At 46.7% G+C, this 13,889-nt stretch overlaps 2 protein-coding genes across 2 annotated transcripts; one reads left to right on the top strand and one right to left on the bottom strand.

Annotated features, from left to right (window-relative positions):
• Positions 1-1,144: 1,144 nt before the first annotated feature.
• MOCS3 (molybdenum cofactor synthesis 3) lies at positions 1,145-3,141 on the bottom strand. Its single transcript, XM_059862454.1, has one exon. The coding sequence runs from the start codon at positions 3,139-3,141 to the stop codon at positions 1,555-1,557; it is 1,587 nt and encodes a 528-aa protein (XP_059718437.1). The 3' UTR covers positions 1,145-1,554.
• A 29-nt stretch (positions 3,142-3,170) lies between these two features.
• On the top strand, positions 3,171-9,070 carry DPM1 (dolichyl-phosphate mannosyltransferase subunit 1, catalytic). Its single transcript, XM_059862455.1, has 9 exons — positions 3,171-3,309; positions 3,703-3,802; positions 4,469-4,502; positions 4,911-4,987; positions 5,098-5,123; positions 5,428-5,523; positions 6,035-6,103; positions 6,391-6,505; positions 8,610-9,070. Exons 1-9 carry the CDS (start codon positions 3,203-3,205, stop codon positions 8,712-8,714), a joined length of 729 nt encoding a protein of 242 aa, XP_059718438.1. The 5' UTR covers positions 3,171-3,202; the 3' UTR covers positions 8,715-9,070.
• The last annotated feature ends 4,819 nt before the right edge of the window (positions 9,071-13,889 follow it).

A 13,889-nucleotide genomic window follows, 5' to 3' on the forward strand; every position in this document is an offset into this window, starting at 1 on the left:
GTTCCCCTTGCCTGGGATGACAGAAGGAATGCCTTTGTGAGGGCAGTGAGATGTGACACAGCACCCACTGTGGGTATTGCACAATCACTGCTTCTGCTGCCTTTCACATTCCAGTCTCTTCTTGACATCACAGTGAAGAGAAATCACAGTCAAGACACAAAAATTTAAACCCAGGTCAGGCATTTCAACAAGTGCCCCTGGTTTCTAATTCCCAAGAGAGGAAACCTCAGAATCCAGTCACCATCAGTGCCTGAGCTGTGCCTCCACAAGCACACGACTCTTGGGCACACACCACAAACACTGACGTTTACTTTAAGTCCTGGCCTTTCATGTTTCCACTGTTCTCTAAAGTGCAAGATCTCACTCTCTGTTTACAAATTCACTGCTGTTCCTTCACGAGACTGCCATGGCCAGAACCATGGCACGCAATAATGCAGCTGGGAGTGTGGCTGTTCTCAAATTTATTTTACCAAAATACACCTTTTCAACCACTAATTATAATGGCACTATTCCTTTTTTTCCCCTGGTACAATGTGAAGATTAGTCATGACAGGTGTTTCTTTCCTCCTCAGAAAGTAAAGAAATTCATACCTTAATTAATATAAGGAGATAATTGCTATGCTGAGGTGATGAGGCCTCAGGCAGCTCTGTGGAGAAGCTATTTATTTCTCCTTCTTTTCATTCAGTTAAGCACAGACACTCCCCAGATGTGCAGAGCTCTTCATGCCAGCGAGCAAATCCAACTGGGGAGGTGCCACTGCCAAGCAACAGGAAGAAAACTCAGGAAACAAGTCTGGAGGGAGGATAAATACCTAATTTTGCCCTCTCTCACCTCCTCATTATCTCCCAATCTCTGAAATCTTCTAAGCACTGATAAAAGCATTTTCTCTCTGTTTTACCAACTTTCAGGGGTCAAACTTATGTCTTATTAACAGTTAACCTCAGTTTCTCTATTCAAGCTGGGGAATCAGTGCTTTGCCATCCAACAAAGGAGGATGGATGGCTCTGGAAGTTCTGAACACCCTGGTGCTGTTCCAGTCCATAAATACACACAGAACTGAAAGGTGTTGACCACCATGGCCTCGTTAGTGCTGTCCTGGCAACTCCCTATCACAGATTAATGGTGCTACAGACCACCTAGAGATTAATGGTAATTATTTTTTATTCATTTCATGCACTGTTTCAATTTGTTAAGCAGTTCAGAGACTGAGTAATAACATGATTCCTGTGTTTTGTGGTTTTTCAGGTTACAGTCGCTAATTAGGATATTCTCAATCATCACGTGCACAAGTCAGTAGTTATGACAAATTTTTACTATTAAATCATAACCAAGGAACACATTTCTTTCCACTTTCATGGATAGATTTACATTTTTATAAAAATAATCAGACAGCTACAAAAATAAGCATTCTTCTTAGGAAAAAAAGGCAACATAAAAAAGCAGTATGGTATTTCTGTCTGGTTTTCCCATGTGATATAGCCATTACACAGAGGAGATGGAACCCTATAGAACTTACTCTGAAAATGCATGGGTTTTTTTCACCATTTAGAATTCTAGTACTGAGGAAACGTTGAGTCAATCTTAGTGGCCCAAGCCATGAGCCCCCCTTTGATATCCTTAGCTAACACAGAACCAAATTCTTCGGCAGGCAACTCCTGCAGAATTTTTACAGCCTTCTGGGAATCATTTCCTAACTTGCAAACAACATATACAGGGAGAGGGGTTTGCTCATCAGTTCTCTGCTTTTCTTCGCAAATCCTTTTTTGTAAACGCTGCAGAGCCTGCTCATCCTTCTCCTCCAGGCTCCGGAGCGGGATGTGCAGGGCGTGCTGCAGGCGGCAGATCTCCGCCTCCACCTGCGGCCGCACATCCAGCAGCACGTGCGGCACCCGCGCGTCCAGCAGCTCCTTGTACTGCTGCACGGAGACCCTGTCCCCGCTGGGCAGCAGCCGCAGGGCCCGGCACTTGTCCGTGGCAGAGGAGCCGCAGAACGCCTCGTAATCCTGCAGGCAGGTGACGCTGGGGTTGTCCCCGCACACGGCGCAGTCCGCTTTCCTCGGCCGCAGCTTGATGTTGCGGAATCTCCCCTCGAGGGCATCGAACATCAGCATGTAGCCGCCGAAGGAGGAGCCCATGCCCGAGGCGATCTTCAGCACCTCCAGCGCCTGCATGCAGCCGATGATGCCGGTGACCACGCCGAGCACGCCGCCGTCGGCGCAGTTGGTGACGGTGTCGGGCGGGGGCGGCTCGGGGAACAGGCAGCGGTAGCAGGGCCCGCCGCCGTAGTTGTACACGGCGAGCTGCCCCTCGAGGCGCAGGGCGCTGCCGGACACCAGCGGCTTGCCGGCCAGCACGCAGGCATCGCTCACCAGGTAGCGGGTGGGGACGTTGTCGGAGCAGTCGGCCACGATGTCGTACTGGCGCACGAGGCGCAGCGCGGAGCGCGGCCGCAGCGCCCCGCGGTACGGCACGTACTGCACGGCCGAGTTCAGCCGCCGCAGCGCCGCGGCCGCCGAGCGCGCCTTGGGCCGCCCGCGCCGCGCCTCGCCGTGCAGCACCTGCCGCTGCAGGTTGCTCGTCTCCACCACGTCGTGATCCACCAGCCCCAGGCGGCCCACGCCGGCCGCCGCCAGGTACTGCGCCAGCGGACAGCCCAGCCCGCCGCAGCCCACCACGAGCACGGAGCTCCGCGCCAGGCGCAGCTGCCCCCGCACGCCCAGCTCGGGCAGCACCAGCTGCCGGCTGTACCGCAGGATCTCGGCCGCGCTCAGCGCCGACCGCGCCGGCAGCGGCGGCAGCTCCGCGGGGAAGCCGAGGGCTCCCTCCTCCTCCTCCTCCTCGTCGTCCTCATCCTCCTCGTCGGCATCCCCCGAGTCCCCCCGCGCCAGCTCGGCCGCCAGGCGCTCCCGCAGCGCGCGGGCTCCGTCCTCATCCTCGGCATCCCCCGCGTCCCCCCGCGCAGGCTCGGCCGCCGAGGGCTGCCGCGCCCCGCAGGCTCCCTCGTCCCGCTCTCCGTCCTCCTCCTGCTCGGCCGTGTCCCCCCGCGCCAGCTCGGCCGCCAGCCGCTCGCGCAGCCCGCGCAGCTCGCGCTCCCGCCGGCGGATCTCGGCCCGCAGCCGCGCCGCCGCTGCCCCCGCCATGGCCGCCGCCGCCGCCGCCGCCGGCCCCGCCGCTTCCGGCGCGCGCCGCGTCACTGCCGCCATGGCGGCGCGGGGCCCCGGCCGCGTCTCCGTGCTGCTGCCCACCTACAACGAGCGCGACAACCTGCCCCTCGTCGTGTGGCTGCTGGTGCGCACCTTCAGCGACAGGTACCGGGGACACCGCCGGGGCCGGGGCGCAGCCCGGGGCCGGAACGGGATGAGCGCTGCCGGTGCGGGTGCGGGCGGGGCTGCGCAGTGACAGCTGTGCCTGCGGGGCTGGGGAATGCCCGGCCGTGGGGTGACCCGGGGGCGGCACGCGTGCGGGGGGCAGGGACGCCATCCGTGCGCACACGGGTGTCCCTGACCCGCAGCGAGCCACCCGTCACTGCGTTGGAAATCCCTCCCAGAACATCGAGTCCCATGAAGCCGTGCCCCATCCCCACCTTCTTGTCCCGGGCACCGAGTGCCACCTCCGGCCCTTCCTGGGACACCTCCAGGGATGGGCACTCCAACCCGCCCTGGGCAGCCCGCCCGCTCATTGGGAAATCATTCTCGTTTCAGTGGGATCGACTTCGAAATTATCATCATAGATGATGGAAGCCCGGATGGGACACAGGAAGTTGCTCAGCAGCTGGAAAAAATATATGGATCAGATAAAATAGTGAGTTGTGCATTCAGTAATTTTTTTTTCTATTTTTTTGTATCGGAAAGTACTGTAAGTCCTTGAGAGCTGGGATGGATTCCCTGGATTCTGCCCTTTCTTCCCATCCTTAAGTTGTTGTACACCACTTTAGACAAGTGTAAGCTCAGGATAGTTCATTCTGAGCAAATATGCAAGATCATGAATTCTTTGCAAAACCTTGTCAGTCCTCGGTGCATTGCTGTGTGCTCCTGAGCAATGACTGTGAGTGTTGCTGTGCTTGGTGTAGGCCTCAGGGAAAGATGGGGTTTGGATAAGATTTAATTTCATTTTAATTGACTGCAGAAGTAAGGACATTGGAAAGATGAAAGCTGGGCTGGGCTTAGGATTTATTTTTAATCTGTCTCATTACATTCCTCGAAAAAAGGAATTTTTTATTTAGTTTTTTTATCTATGTAATATATTACTGCATAACCTTCAGTTATATACAAGATGCTGTCATTTACTTAGTGGCAGTCAGATACTTTTCCAATCTGTTACTCCATAAATGCCAAGTTTTTTTAAGTATTTTTTGGACTAAGTTGCACTTATGAAGATTGTTTTAAGAAAAAATATATATAGGAAATTTCAGAGTCTTTTTTAAAACTGTATGTCAAGTCATTTATGTGTTTTTTATATCTCCTGTAGCTTCTGAGACCCAGAGCAAAGAAGTTAGGCCTGGGTAAGTCCTTATTAACTCTGATTAGTAAATGCAAATAAAAGAATCTGCTGTATACTTTGATTGATTCAGTGTATAAAGGTCCAGAAAAAATCACAGTAAAGCCCAAAAGCAGAAACGCATTTTCATCAAGTTGTTTGTAAACAAACAAGCTTTAAAAATGCACATAAAAATCCCAGTGTGTTTCTAAAACGTTTCCCAGAAGCTCAGAGCGGATCCTCGGCGCTGCCCTGAGCCCAGGATGGGGGTGAAGGATTGGTGATGGTTTGGAGCCCAGTCTGGTTCCTGAGGCTCCTGAGTGCAGGTGGTGCTTTGTAAATGACATTTCCAGTAGTGGCCCATCCTCAGGTGAAGTTTCTCTGTGCATTTCTGTGTTCAAAGAGTGAGGGCAGTTGTTTCTGTGTCCATCAGGCACTGCTTACATTCATGGAATGAAGTTTGCCACCGGGGATTTCATCGTTATCATGGATGCTGACCTCTCCCACCATGTAAGGCTGCATGTCTTCTACTCTGCTACAGTCTGCTGGAATTCACTGTTCAGTGCTTGCTGTTGTTTTACCCCTGCCCTTTTTTCTGATCTGTCTTTCTTTCATTTCAGCCAAAATTCATTCCAGAGTTTATCAGGTAGGTGCCAATTATAGTATGAATGTTGATCTTGATAAATTATTTATGAGGCAGTCTATGGAATTCTATGCCACAGTGGGTAAAAGATAATTATTAGATTCCCTGAAGTAGCTCTTTATAAGAGAACAATTAACAGATGTTTGAATAATGCTCACAGCCACCCTAACTATTGCTTTCCTCTCTTCTTATTTGTCCAGAAGTTTATAAAATATAGATTTTGTACTGAAAGAGTGATTGTTCTTACTTTGGAATTTGAACTTTGAAACATTCTTCCAGTTTTTCTGATACAACCAATTGTTTATAGAAAGCAGAAAGAAGGTGATTTTGACATTGTATCTGGAACAAGATATAAAGGAAACGGAGGAGTGTATGGCTGGGATTTGAAAAGAAAGTTAATCAGGTTAGTACTTTTCAGCTCTTCACCCAGAAATTTGTTACTTGTAAATAATAATTCCAAGTACTCCATCCCTGTAAGCTGAACTCCTCAGTCCCCAGAAGTGCTGTGCCTGCTGGGCACTGCAGTCACACTGAATACCAGGAGCACCCACCACTGGCAGTTCTTTGGTTCCAATCCACCAAGGACTGGAATGACACAGCTGGGCTGGGGAAAGGGGTTGGAACAGTGGCCTCAGGTTGGGACAGACATCCAGTTCCAGCATCCAGGGAACAGGCTGAGGCTGAGCCCTGGCAGGTGTGAGGGACACCCTCAGCCTGCACAGCTGGAATGCTCCTGTCCCTCCCAGACAACAGGCAGATGTTCATGTTTGTTTATCCCACAAAGAATCTGCAGCACAAGCCGTGTTGCAGTCTGATCTGGAGGTGGATCTGGATTGTTCCTGGTTTTTCATGGCTGGAGTAAGTGCCCATCTTCATGTACTACACAACTCTGACATCCATGTTTTCTTTCACAGTCGCGGAGCCAATTTCCTGACTCAGGTCTTGCTGAGACCGGGGGCATCAGATCTAACAGGGAGTTTCAGGTAGGGTCTGGTTTGCAATTCCTAAAGTTTATTGGAAATTAAGAAACTGCTGGCCAAGGAACTGGAGTAAGAAGAGACGTTCTTTACTGTGGACTGTGAAATCTGTTTGGAAAGGGTGGAAGGAGCGGTGGATTAGATTGCAAGAACTGCTGCTCCCATGACCTCGTCAGAGAGTTTATAAATAGTAATGAGCTGAGTGATTGCAGTTCAGATTCCTACACTCTGTCTGGATTTCTAAATTCCAGAAACTGGGCTTCAGGCTTTATTTCCTTTGGAATTATTTACAGGTTGTACAGGAAAGAAGTCTTACAGAAGCTGATGGAGAAGTGTGTTTCTAAAGGATATGTCTTCCAGATGGAGATGATTGTCCGGGCTCGGCAGCTGGGATTCACCGTTGGAGAGGTATGGGGCAAGCTGGGATGGGTACACTGTGCTTCCCTTCCAGGGGACACACATTGCTGACTTCTGGGTACTTCAGGAAGCAACCAAGATTTTAAATTAATACAAAGAAATTACATGTGTAGAGTTCTGTTTTTCCAGAATGCCAGACCTGAAGTGCAGTTATTTATTCCCCTCTTCCTGTTGCCATTCCTTTTGCAGCACACAATTTTACAAGGTTCTTCAAAGGAGGGAAAGAAGTCAAAATACACCACAAAGCTGCTCTGAGCCTTTTCTTCCCTGCTTCCTATTGTACAGACATCTCTACTCAAGTCTTTACAAATTATTTCATTTTTCCAGCAGCCTGATTCTATTTCAGATTTGTTCTCTGTCAACTATTGCCTTGTTATTTTCCAACTTTTCAGCTCTCACAACTTTCTGCTTCTAAACTCCTTGAATGTGCTGCCTACAGTCAATGAAAAAACTCCATACAATTGTTAGATTCTCTATCTCCAGCAGTCTGCTGCCTTTTTATTTCATTGAATTGCTCTTGCTGCATCTTTAAAGATGCTTCACTGGGAATCTCTCTGCAGGAGAATCTTAGAGCCAGTTCTTCGTCCTCGTTTCCAGGACTATGAATTGTCAGAGAATTGTGGTGCTTGTCCTTCTCTCTCTAAACTTGACATGTGGCATTTCTGCATCGACACAGGGTAGAGCATTTCCTCACAACAAAGCAGCTCTTTTCTCCCACTTTTTTTGCTTGTGGAACAGCATCCCAGGAAAAATATTTCTTCAGCAAAGTTGAGAATTGAGATTGAGCTGTGCCAGTTTGAAAGGAATAATGGCTGATGAGAACTCACACAGGCTGTACCTGAAGAGTTGGGCACACATCTGTCCTGTTCTGCTGTACTTCACCAGGTGTGCAGTGTCCTCCAGCACATGGAATAGAGCCTGTGAGACCAGTGAGGGAACCTCTTGTGCAAGGAAGGCAGAAGCCCAGGAACAGCTCAGTGCTCAATTCCTGTGCTGACGAGTAACACTGGAGTCCCCTCATTAGAGGAGATACTAACTATCCTTCATCCTGGTCAGGAAGTGCCACTGGTGCCATGCTGCCCTGGCTCCAGTCACTCAGTGACTTCTGCCCATTTCCTGCAGATCAGCTGTGTGGAGTTGCCAGGATTGTCACTGGGATCAGCAAGGTGACACTGCTAAGACAGCAGAGTCATTGCTGAGTCTTTCTGCCTGCCTTTTTGGGCATCTTCCTCCCATCTTCTTGTCCTGGGCTCTTTTCTGTCTTGGCCTGACCTGCTGGAATTGTGAGAGACCCTCTGGCACACGTGCAGAGGGCTGGGGATTTGTGTGTTCCTCTTGCCAGATGATTTCTGGTTGACACTGCCAGCAAAACACCAAGCCAATTTTTTAGTGCCTATTACAATTGCAGTTCTTTATTTTAGTTCCTGAAGTATTTCAGTTTTGCAGACAAACATTATGGAAATGGTTGAATATTCTCACACAGGGTTGGCAGAATGTTCTGTCACATGTCCCTTGTGTGTGCTCAGAGGAGTGAAAGCAGAACGTTCCCAACATCTCATGAGCAGTGAGTTCATCTGGACAATGTCACTTTGTGAAGGAAACCAGAATTAATGTGTCAAATGCCCGTAAATGCTCCAAATAATCTCTAAAATGGCCAAAGACTGATAAAAACAGGTCTTGTACAATAGGCACTGTCGTGTTCTGAAGTCATCTCCCAGCCAGGGTGAGGTTGAGCTGTTCTGTGCTGGGGGCAGATCTGTGCTTCCTGAGGCACTGACACAAAGGCTCTGAGTTTGGCTGACAAGGAAGTGCTGCACGCTCTGTGAGCTGTTGGTTTGCTCTGCCTGGGTGGATCATCCAGCCATGAGTGATGTCTTTGGATCAGCTTGAAAGGTGATAAACCAAGTCATTCCACGCTCCCCAGCTGTGGGGCACCACTGCAGGCCCTGGTGAGCACTGCCACAAAGGAGCCAGCCTGGAGCTTGCCTCCTCCCCATGCCTGAACAAGCTCCAACTCAAAGGCCCCTCTTTTGTTTCCAGAATTTCTGATGGTTTCGGTTTTGAGCCTCAAAACCAATTTTGCTTGTTTCAACAGGTTCCCATCTCCTTTGTGGACCGTGTCTATGGAGAATCCAAACTGGGAGGCAACGAAATTGTCTCCTTCCTAAAGGGGCTCTTGACCTTATTTGCTACAACCTAAGAGTTCATCCTAAAGTAATTTTGCTAGACAAATATTTTCTGATGTCTGTGTAGATTTAAACACATAATGGCAAAAGCTTGATCATTTGTGTGGTGGCCAGAAGACCTGCTATGACCTAACAATTAAACACCATCAACAATAAATCAAACGTTCTGCAGCCCAGAATGCTCCTTCCGACAGAAATGGACTGTATGTTAAACTAAAAATTAATAAAGGCTAATGCTTTTCTATTTTTGTAAGAATAATTGTCTTAATAAAGAACACAAAGCTAAATGATCTTTTGCATTTGGAAATGAATCAGAATTCAGCAGAAGCTAAGGATAATTTTGAAATAAAGACGAACAAGGACAATAAAACCCTGGAATGTGTCCTGTCTTTGTTCTGTGGTTTGTAGATATTAATTTAAATAGATACTAATTAGTGTTCTTTCTTTCCCTCAGCACATGTACACATTGTCATGAAGCAGCTCCAAAGAACTGCTCGTGGCTGGGGCAGCAAGTATCTTAAAAATGCTGCCTATTTTGCTCATGTTTGTCTGCATTCCTTTAGCACACTAGATGCAGTTGGTAATGTTAGAAATAATTTAGAAAGTCTGCAGATAAATGATAAATTTATATTTCACAGTCATCACATTGATAAAAATAATTCAACAAAACATGCAATAAAGGTTATTTTCTAGTGGACAGCTTTGGAGCTAGTCCTCTGTTCTCCAGTGGGGCTGTACAGATTTGATAGTTTCTTCTTTGCTGACTGTCTAAAGCAAATGCTACAGATGGAATTTGCTTTCAAATAATAAAAGATGCAGATTTTGAATCCACATGTAACTGGATTGCAGTGACTGAACTGTACATTTTGTGACATTTGCCTGTACTTTTTCAGAAAATTGTACAATTTCATTTGCTGCAGACTAATCAGAGCAATAATGTACACAGAAATACATCTCTGGATTTAAGGGTCAGTGAAATCTGCAGTAAATAGGTTTTATCTATTTATATCTCACTTGAAGGTTTCATAGGAAAAAAATGTTACTTTAAGTTACAAATAATTACAAAATTTTTAATGACCAAATAATGATGGTTTAGAATTTTTTGAAAATTTACATAATGCTGATTATTTGCTGGAATGCAAATTAAGCCTCATGAAGTTAATGTTTTCCTCATTTTTATTTAGGGATATATAACTGAAGTCCAGTGTATGAATTATTCATCACCTGACTGCTGTGAATTAGGGTTCAGATCTTAGAAGGTCCATGGCTGCTTTTTAAATTATGAAAATTACCTGGTAAAATTCCCTCATTTATTGATGAGATCACATGTGGAGGAAGGTGCTTTCACATAGCAGTCAGGGCCACAGTACAGGAGTATTTTGTGTGCTGCAGAAAGTTTGAAATGTGACAGGGCAGTCAGGTTTCAGGTAAATAGGTGACATTTCTCACTATGCTTAAAGGTGACAGATTTATCAGGAAAAAAAGTGCTATAAAGGAACAAACCCAAGAGCTCCATGGCATCAGGACATGAGCAGACACAACAGTGCCTGAAATTAGAAAAACTGGACTCAGTCTGCACTCACCTGCTTGCAGGAAGCCCCTCTGAAGGAAGTAATCCATGGATCCCATGGGCACAGGGAGCATTAGGAACATCCAGGCTTTCCTGCCTTAGTGGGACCTACAAACACACACTTTTCACCACAAACACCGTGGAAACCATTTGGCTTTCCCTAGCAAAAGAAAGTCTTGTGATTTTGCTGTTCTCAAAATGTTAGTAACAGACTATAGTGGAAACAGCACTTCTAGAATCTTTGAGGATCAGGTGCTTGGAACTCCATAAAATGTCTTAAATATTCATGTACTAGGGATTTATATAGTGGCATTTTAATTCTCAGTTCCTTAATACCATTGCAATACTCTCCTTCCCTTGTTTTGGCCACCACAAAACACTGACTTGACATTTACTGAGAAATTTTCATTTTATGTCCTTGGCTTTACAGTTCCACATAAATCAGCTTTTCTTAATTACATCCATATTCATTTCCTAGGAAGGCACAAATACTCTGCTAATGCACTTTCTCTATTATACTTCCTCAGGAATCTGTGTCTGCAAGCACTCAATCATCTGGCAGGAGCAGGAGCTTCAGTTGCTTCCTGGCTCCCATCAGAGCAGAGCAGGGCTGGAGCATGTCGAATGCAGGGAGAAGGTAACTCACCTTTGGCACTGTGACTTCCCTGTCCCTGAGCAGATTTAGGGGGTCAGGCACAAGGCCCAGCAGTTCAGTCCCTCTGACCCAGGAGGATGCTGAAGCTGGGACAGCCACTCAGACCCCAAGGCCTGGCTTATTTGTGTTCTGGGATGTGAATCCAGAGTCAGAACCAGATCCCTAGCTGCTCTCTTTGGTGAGGATTTGTCTGTTCTGAGGTTCAGGGGAGTCAGCTTCACTTTTGCTTTGGGTTTTTGACAAAATCTGAGACGTTAACCTCAGCCTGCAATAAAGATGAACCTCACTGCCAATATAAACACTATAATCAAATAGATTTTCCAGTGGACTATGTAGAAATCCAACTGCAAGGCTCCACAACCTTCTGCATATCAACAGTAAAAAATAATGATGACTAATCAATAATATTTATTTGAGGGCCTGTCAGGATCCCAAGTACAAGCCTGGATTGCAATCTTGGCAGAAATGAATTCAGTGACAGATTGCCTGCTGAGTTCAGTGCAGGGATGACTTCAGCAACAGATTTCAGTGGCTGGCATTCCAGAGCTGAGGCAAGTGCTGATACCAGGATCAGCAGGAGCAGGGGCTGTGCAGGGGCCAGGCCTGCTTATCAAACTCTTCCTTGCTTTAGAACACGTTTATTAGCTCCCTGTGCCATGCTGCAGGAGACATGGGCAAAGAGAGTAACTAGGGCCAAGGGCAGCAACCTTGAGCATCATGTCCTCCTCTGTTCCTGCCACATTTTACCCTCTCTCTCCAGGCATTGTGGCAATAAAAAACTTTCTTATAGACTGGTTGTTATTGTCCAGGGGGAAGTATATTAGAACCAGAGAGAGAAAAATGAATTGCACCTTTTAATCCAAAACTAGATCTGGAAACGGAGCCATTGAGAGGGATTTCAACAAAGCAGAGAGAATAAAGTGGGAAGTTGTCCCTGAACTGACTGTTCAACAGAAACTGGCACCAATGCTGGCAGGTGCCTGAGCAGCACAGGAGCTGGGGGGCTTAGTGGGTCTTAAAGATCATTGTGAGATCAGTGGTCCTAATTTACTTACTTGTAATTATTATATCATTAATTATGTTCTGTGTAAAACCATCAATAGTTGTCTTAATTATCTTGTATTTGAATAAAACCCAAGCATGACAGTGCTCCTGAGCTAGTACTAGGATGAATCTGGGCACAGTTTTGACCTGATGCAGCAGCACAACGCATGTGCAATTAAACCTATTCAGCTTGGGAGTGCTAATTGTCTCCCCTCTGGTGAGAAGTGTTTCGTCTCTTACAATGCAGTGATATTACTGATTTTTCCAGAGGCTGTATTGTGAGAAACAATACCCACTTCTGCAATAGAAAAAGTAGATTAAGACTATTAGCATCAACTTTGGTTTCATTTTGTTCACTCTGTACACACAGGAGAAAAATCAAGACTCTTTTTCTCCTTCTTCCCCACTGTTTGAATTTTAGCTTTACCATCAATCTTTTCACACAAACTTTGTAAATTCTCATCTTTCTTCCCCAGCTCTTTGCTGACAGCTGTCACACTACAAACCACCACGAGAACCCTCCTGAGCTGAATGAGAACAAGATCTTGTCCATCATTCAGGACTGCTTTCACACCCTCTCTCATCCTTCCCCATTTTCTCAGCCCTGTCATTGCAGATTTTACCCCGAGGCAGGCAGTGGCTCCCTTCTGCTCCAGCTTCTGCTGCCACATCTCCCTTCCCTCCTGTTCTCTCCCCTACACTAAAAACCTCTGCCTGCACTGAGTGTTTCTGCCTCCCGACACCCTCCTTTCTATCTGGGGCTAGTTTCATCCCCTCTCATGCCTAATTCCAGTTTCTAAACTTTTCTCAAATGGTTTTCCATACTGTAATCATAGACTGAGTACCAACATCATGGCTGGGAGTGTTCCCAGCTGGAAACTCCTTGATATTGCTGCTCTGGGGGAACTCTCTATCCTCTTCAATCTCCATCCCAACTTTATTTTACCTTGTCTTCTGGTAAGGATATACAGCAAGCTACAAATTTACTACATACCTTGACTTGCTCCCAGAATTCAGGACAGGCAATGATGCCCAACAGCCTGTTCAGTTCTCCTCTCTCGATTCCAAGCCTCTGTGTTTGAGCTGTTGTGTCCTTTGCGCAGATCTTCATGCTGTCTTCACTCCCTTAAATATCTCTCAAATATCATTTCTATCTCCAGCTGCATGATCATGTCCCACTACACTCAGCTCCTCCAACCTTCAGACACTCCTGCTTACTCAAATCCAGCCCTTAGAGTAGGTCTGTGGGTGGTTCTTCTGGAGCTGTTGTATTTTTTGTATTAAGTGATGGCTAAAAAGTGGTCAGTGGCAAGGCACAAATAAAATAGTGTTGAAATAGGAAGGTGCTCAGGTTTGGGGCTGTGTATTTTACGGGGGAAAAGACTGGCTCATGCAGCCACGAAATTAACTGAGAGATTCTGAATGTGGTCCTGACTTAGCAACATTTTGAAATGTTTCCCAACATACTTCAATAACATGCTTCAATAATTGTGCCATCAGAGGAAAAATAGCTACTCTTGGAAGGCAAAATTATGTTTTTATAGGAAAACCAAACCAGCTCTCTTTACTTTCCTTCCTTGAGACAGATTCCACACGTGTCTCAGGTGTACCTCAGTTCTGAGGGCTCTTTAACACCAAAGCACCAGCTTTGGTTTTAAAGTTTTGTGTATTCCCTGGTTTTTTAATTTACAGTCCCATGTAAAAGATTTTGTGACTTCCTCTTTAGACCACTGATGTGAAGACGCCATGGGAGCACCCAGTGAAACCCAGGTGTGACTTGCAGTGACAAGCAGGGGATTTCTATGTCCCACTGAGCCAGAAAGTCCCAAAGCAGCCTCAGAAACACAATAGAATGTCACTGAATTCTTCACAAACACTGCTTCAGTGAATTGTGATAAGCAGCATGTACAGATTGTCAGG

The sequence above is a fragment of the Haemorhous mexicanus genome, chromosome 18 (genome assembly GCF_027477595.1).
Source record: "Haemorhous mexicanus isolate bHaeMex1 chromosome 18, bHaeMex1.pri, whole genome shotgun sequence".
In the NCBI taxonomy this organism is placed as follows: Eukaryota; Metazoa; Chordata; class Aves; order Passeriformes; family Fringillidae; genus Haemorhous; species Haemorhous mexicanus.

Coding starts and splice junctions, on each gene's coding strand:
- MOCS3 (XM_059862454.1), bottom strand. CDS start 3,141: ATGGCGGGGGCAGCGGCGGCGCGGCTGCGGGCCGAGATCCGCCGGCGG.
- DPM1 (XM_059862455.1), top strand. CDS start 3,203: ATGGCGGCGCGGGGCCCCGGCCGCGTCTCCGTGCTGCTGCCCACCTAC. Junction 3,803..4,468: donor TATATGGATCAGATAAAATA/GTGAGTTGTGCA, acceptor TATCTCCTGTAG/CTTCTGAGACCCAGAGCAAA. Junction 4,988..5,097: donor ATGCTGACCTCTCCCACCAT/GTAAGGCTGCAT, acceptor CTTTCATTTCAG/CCAAAATTCATTCCAGAGTT.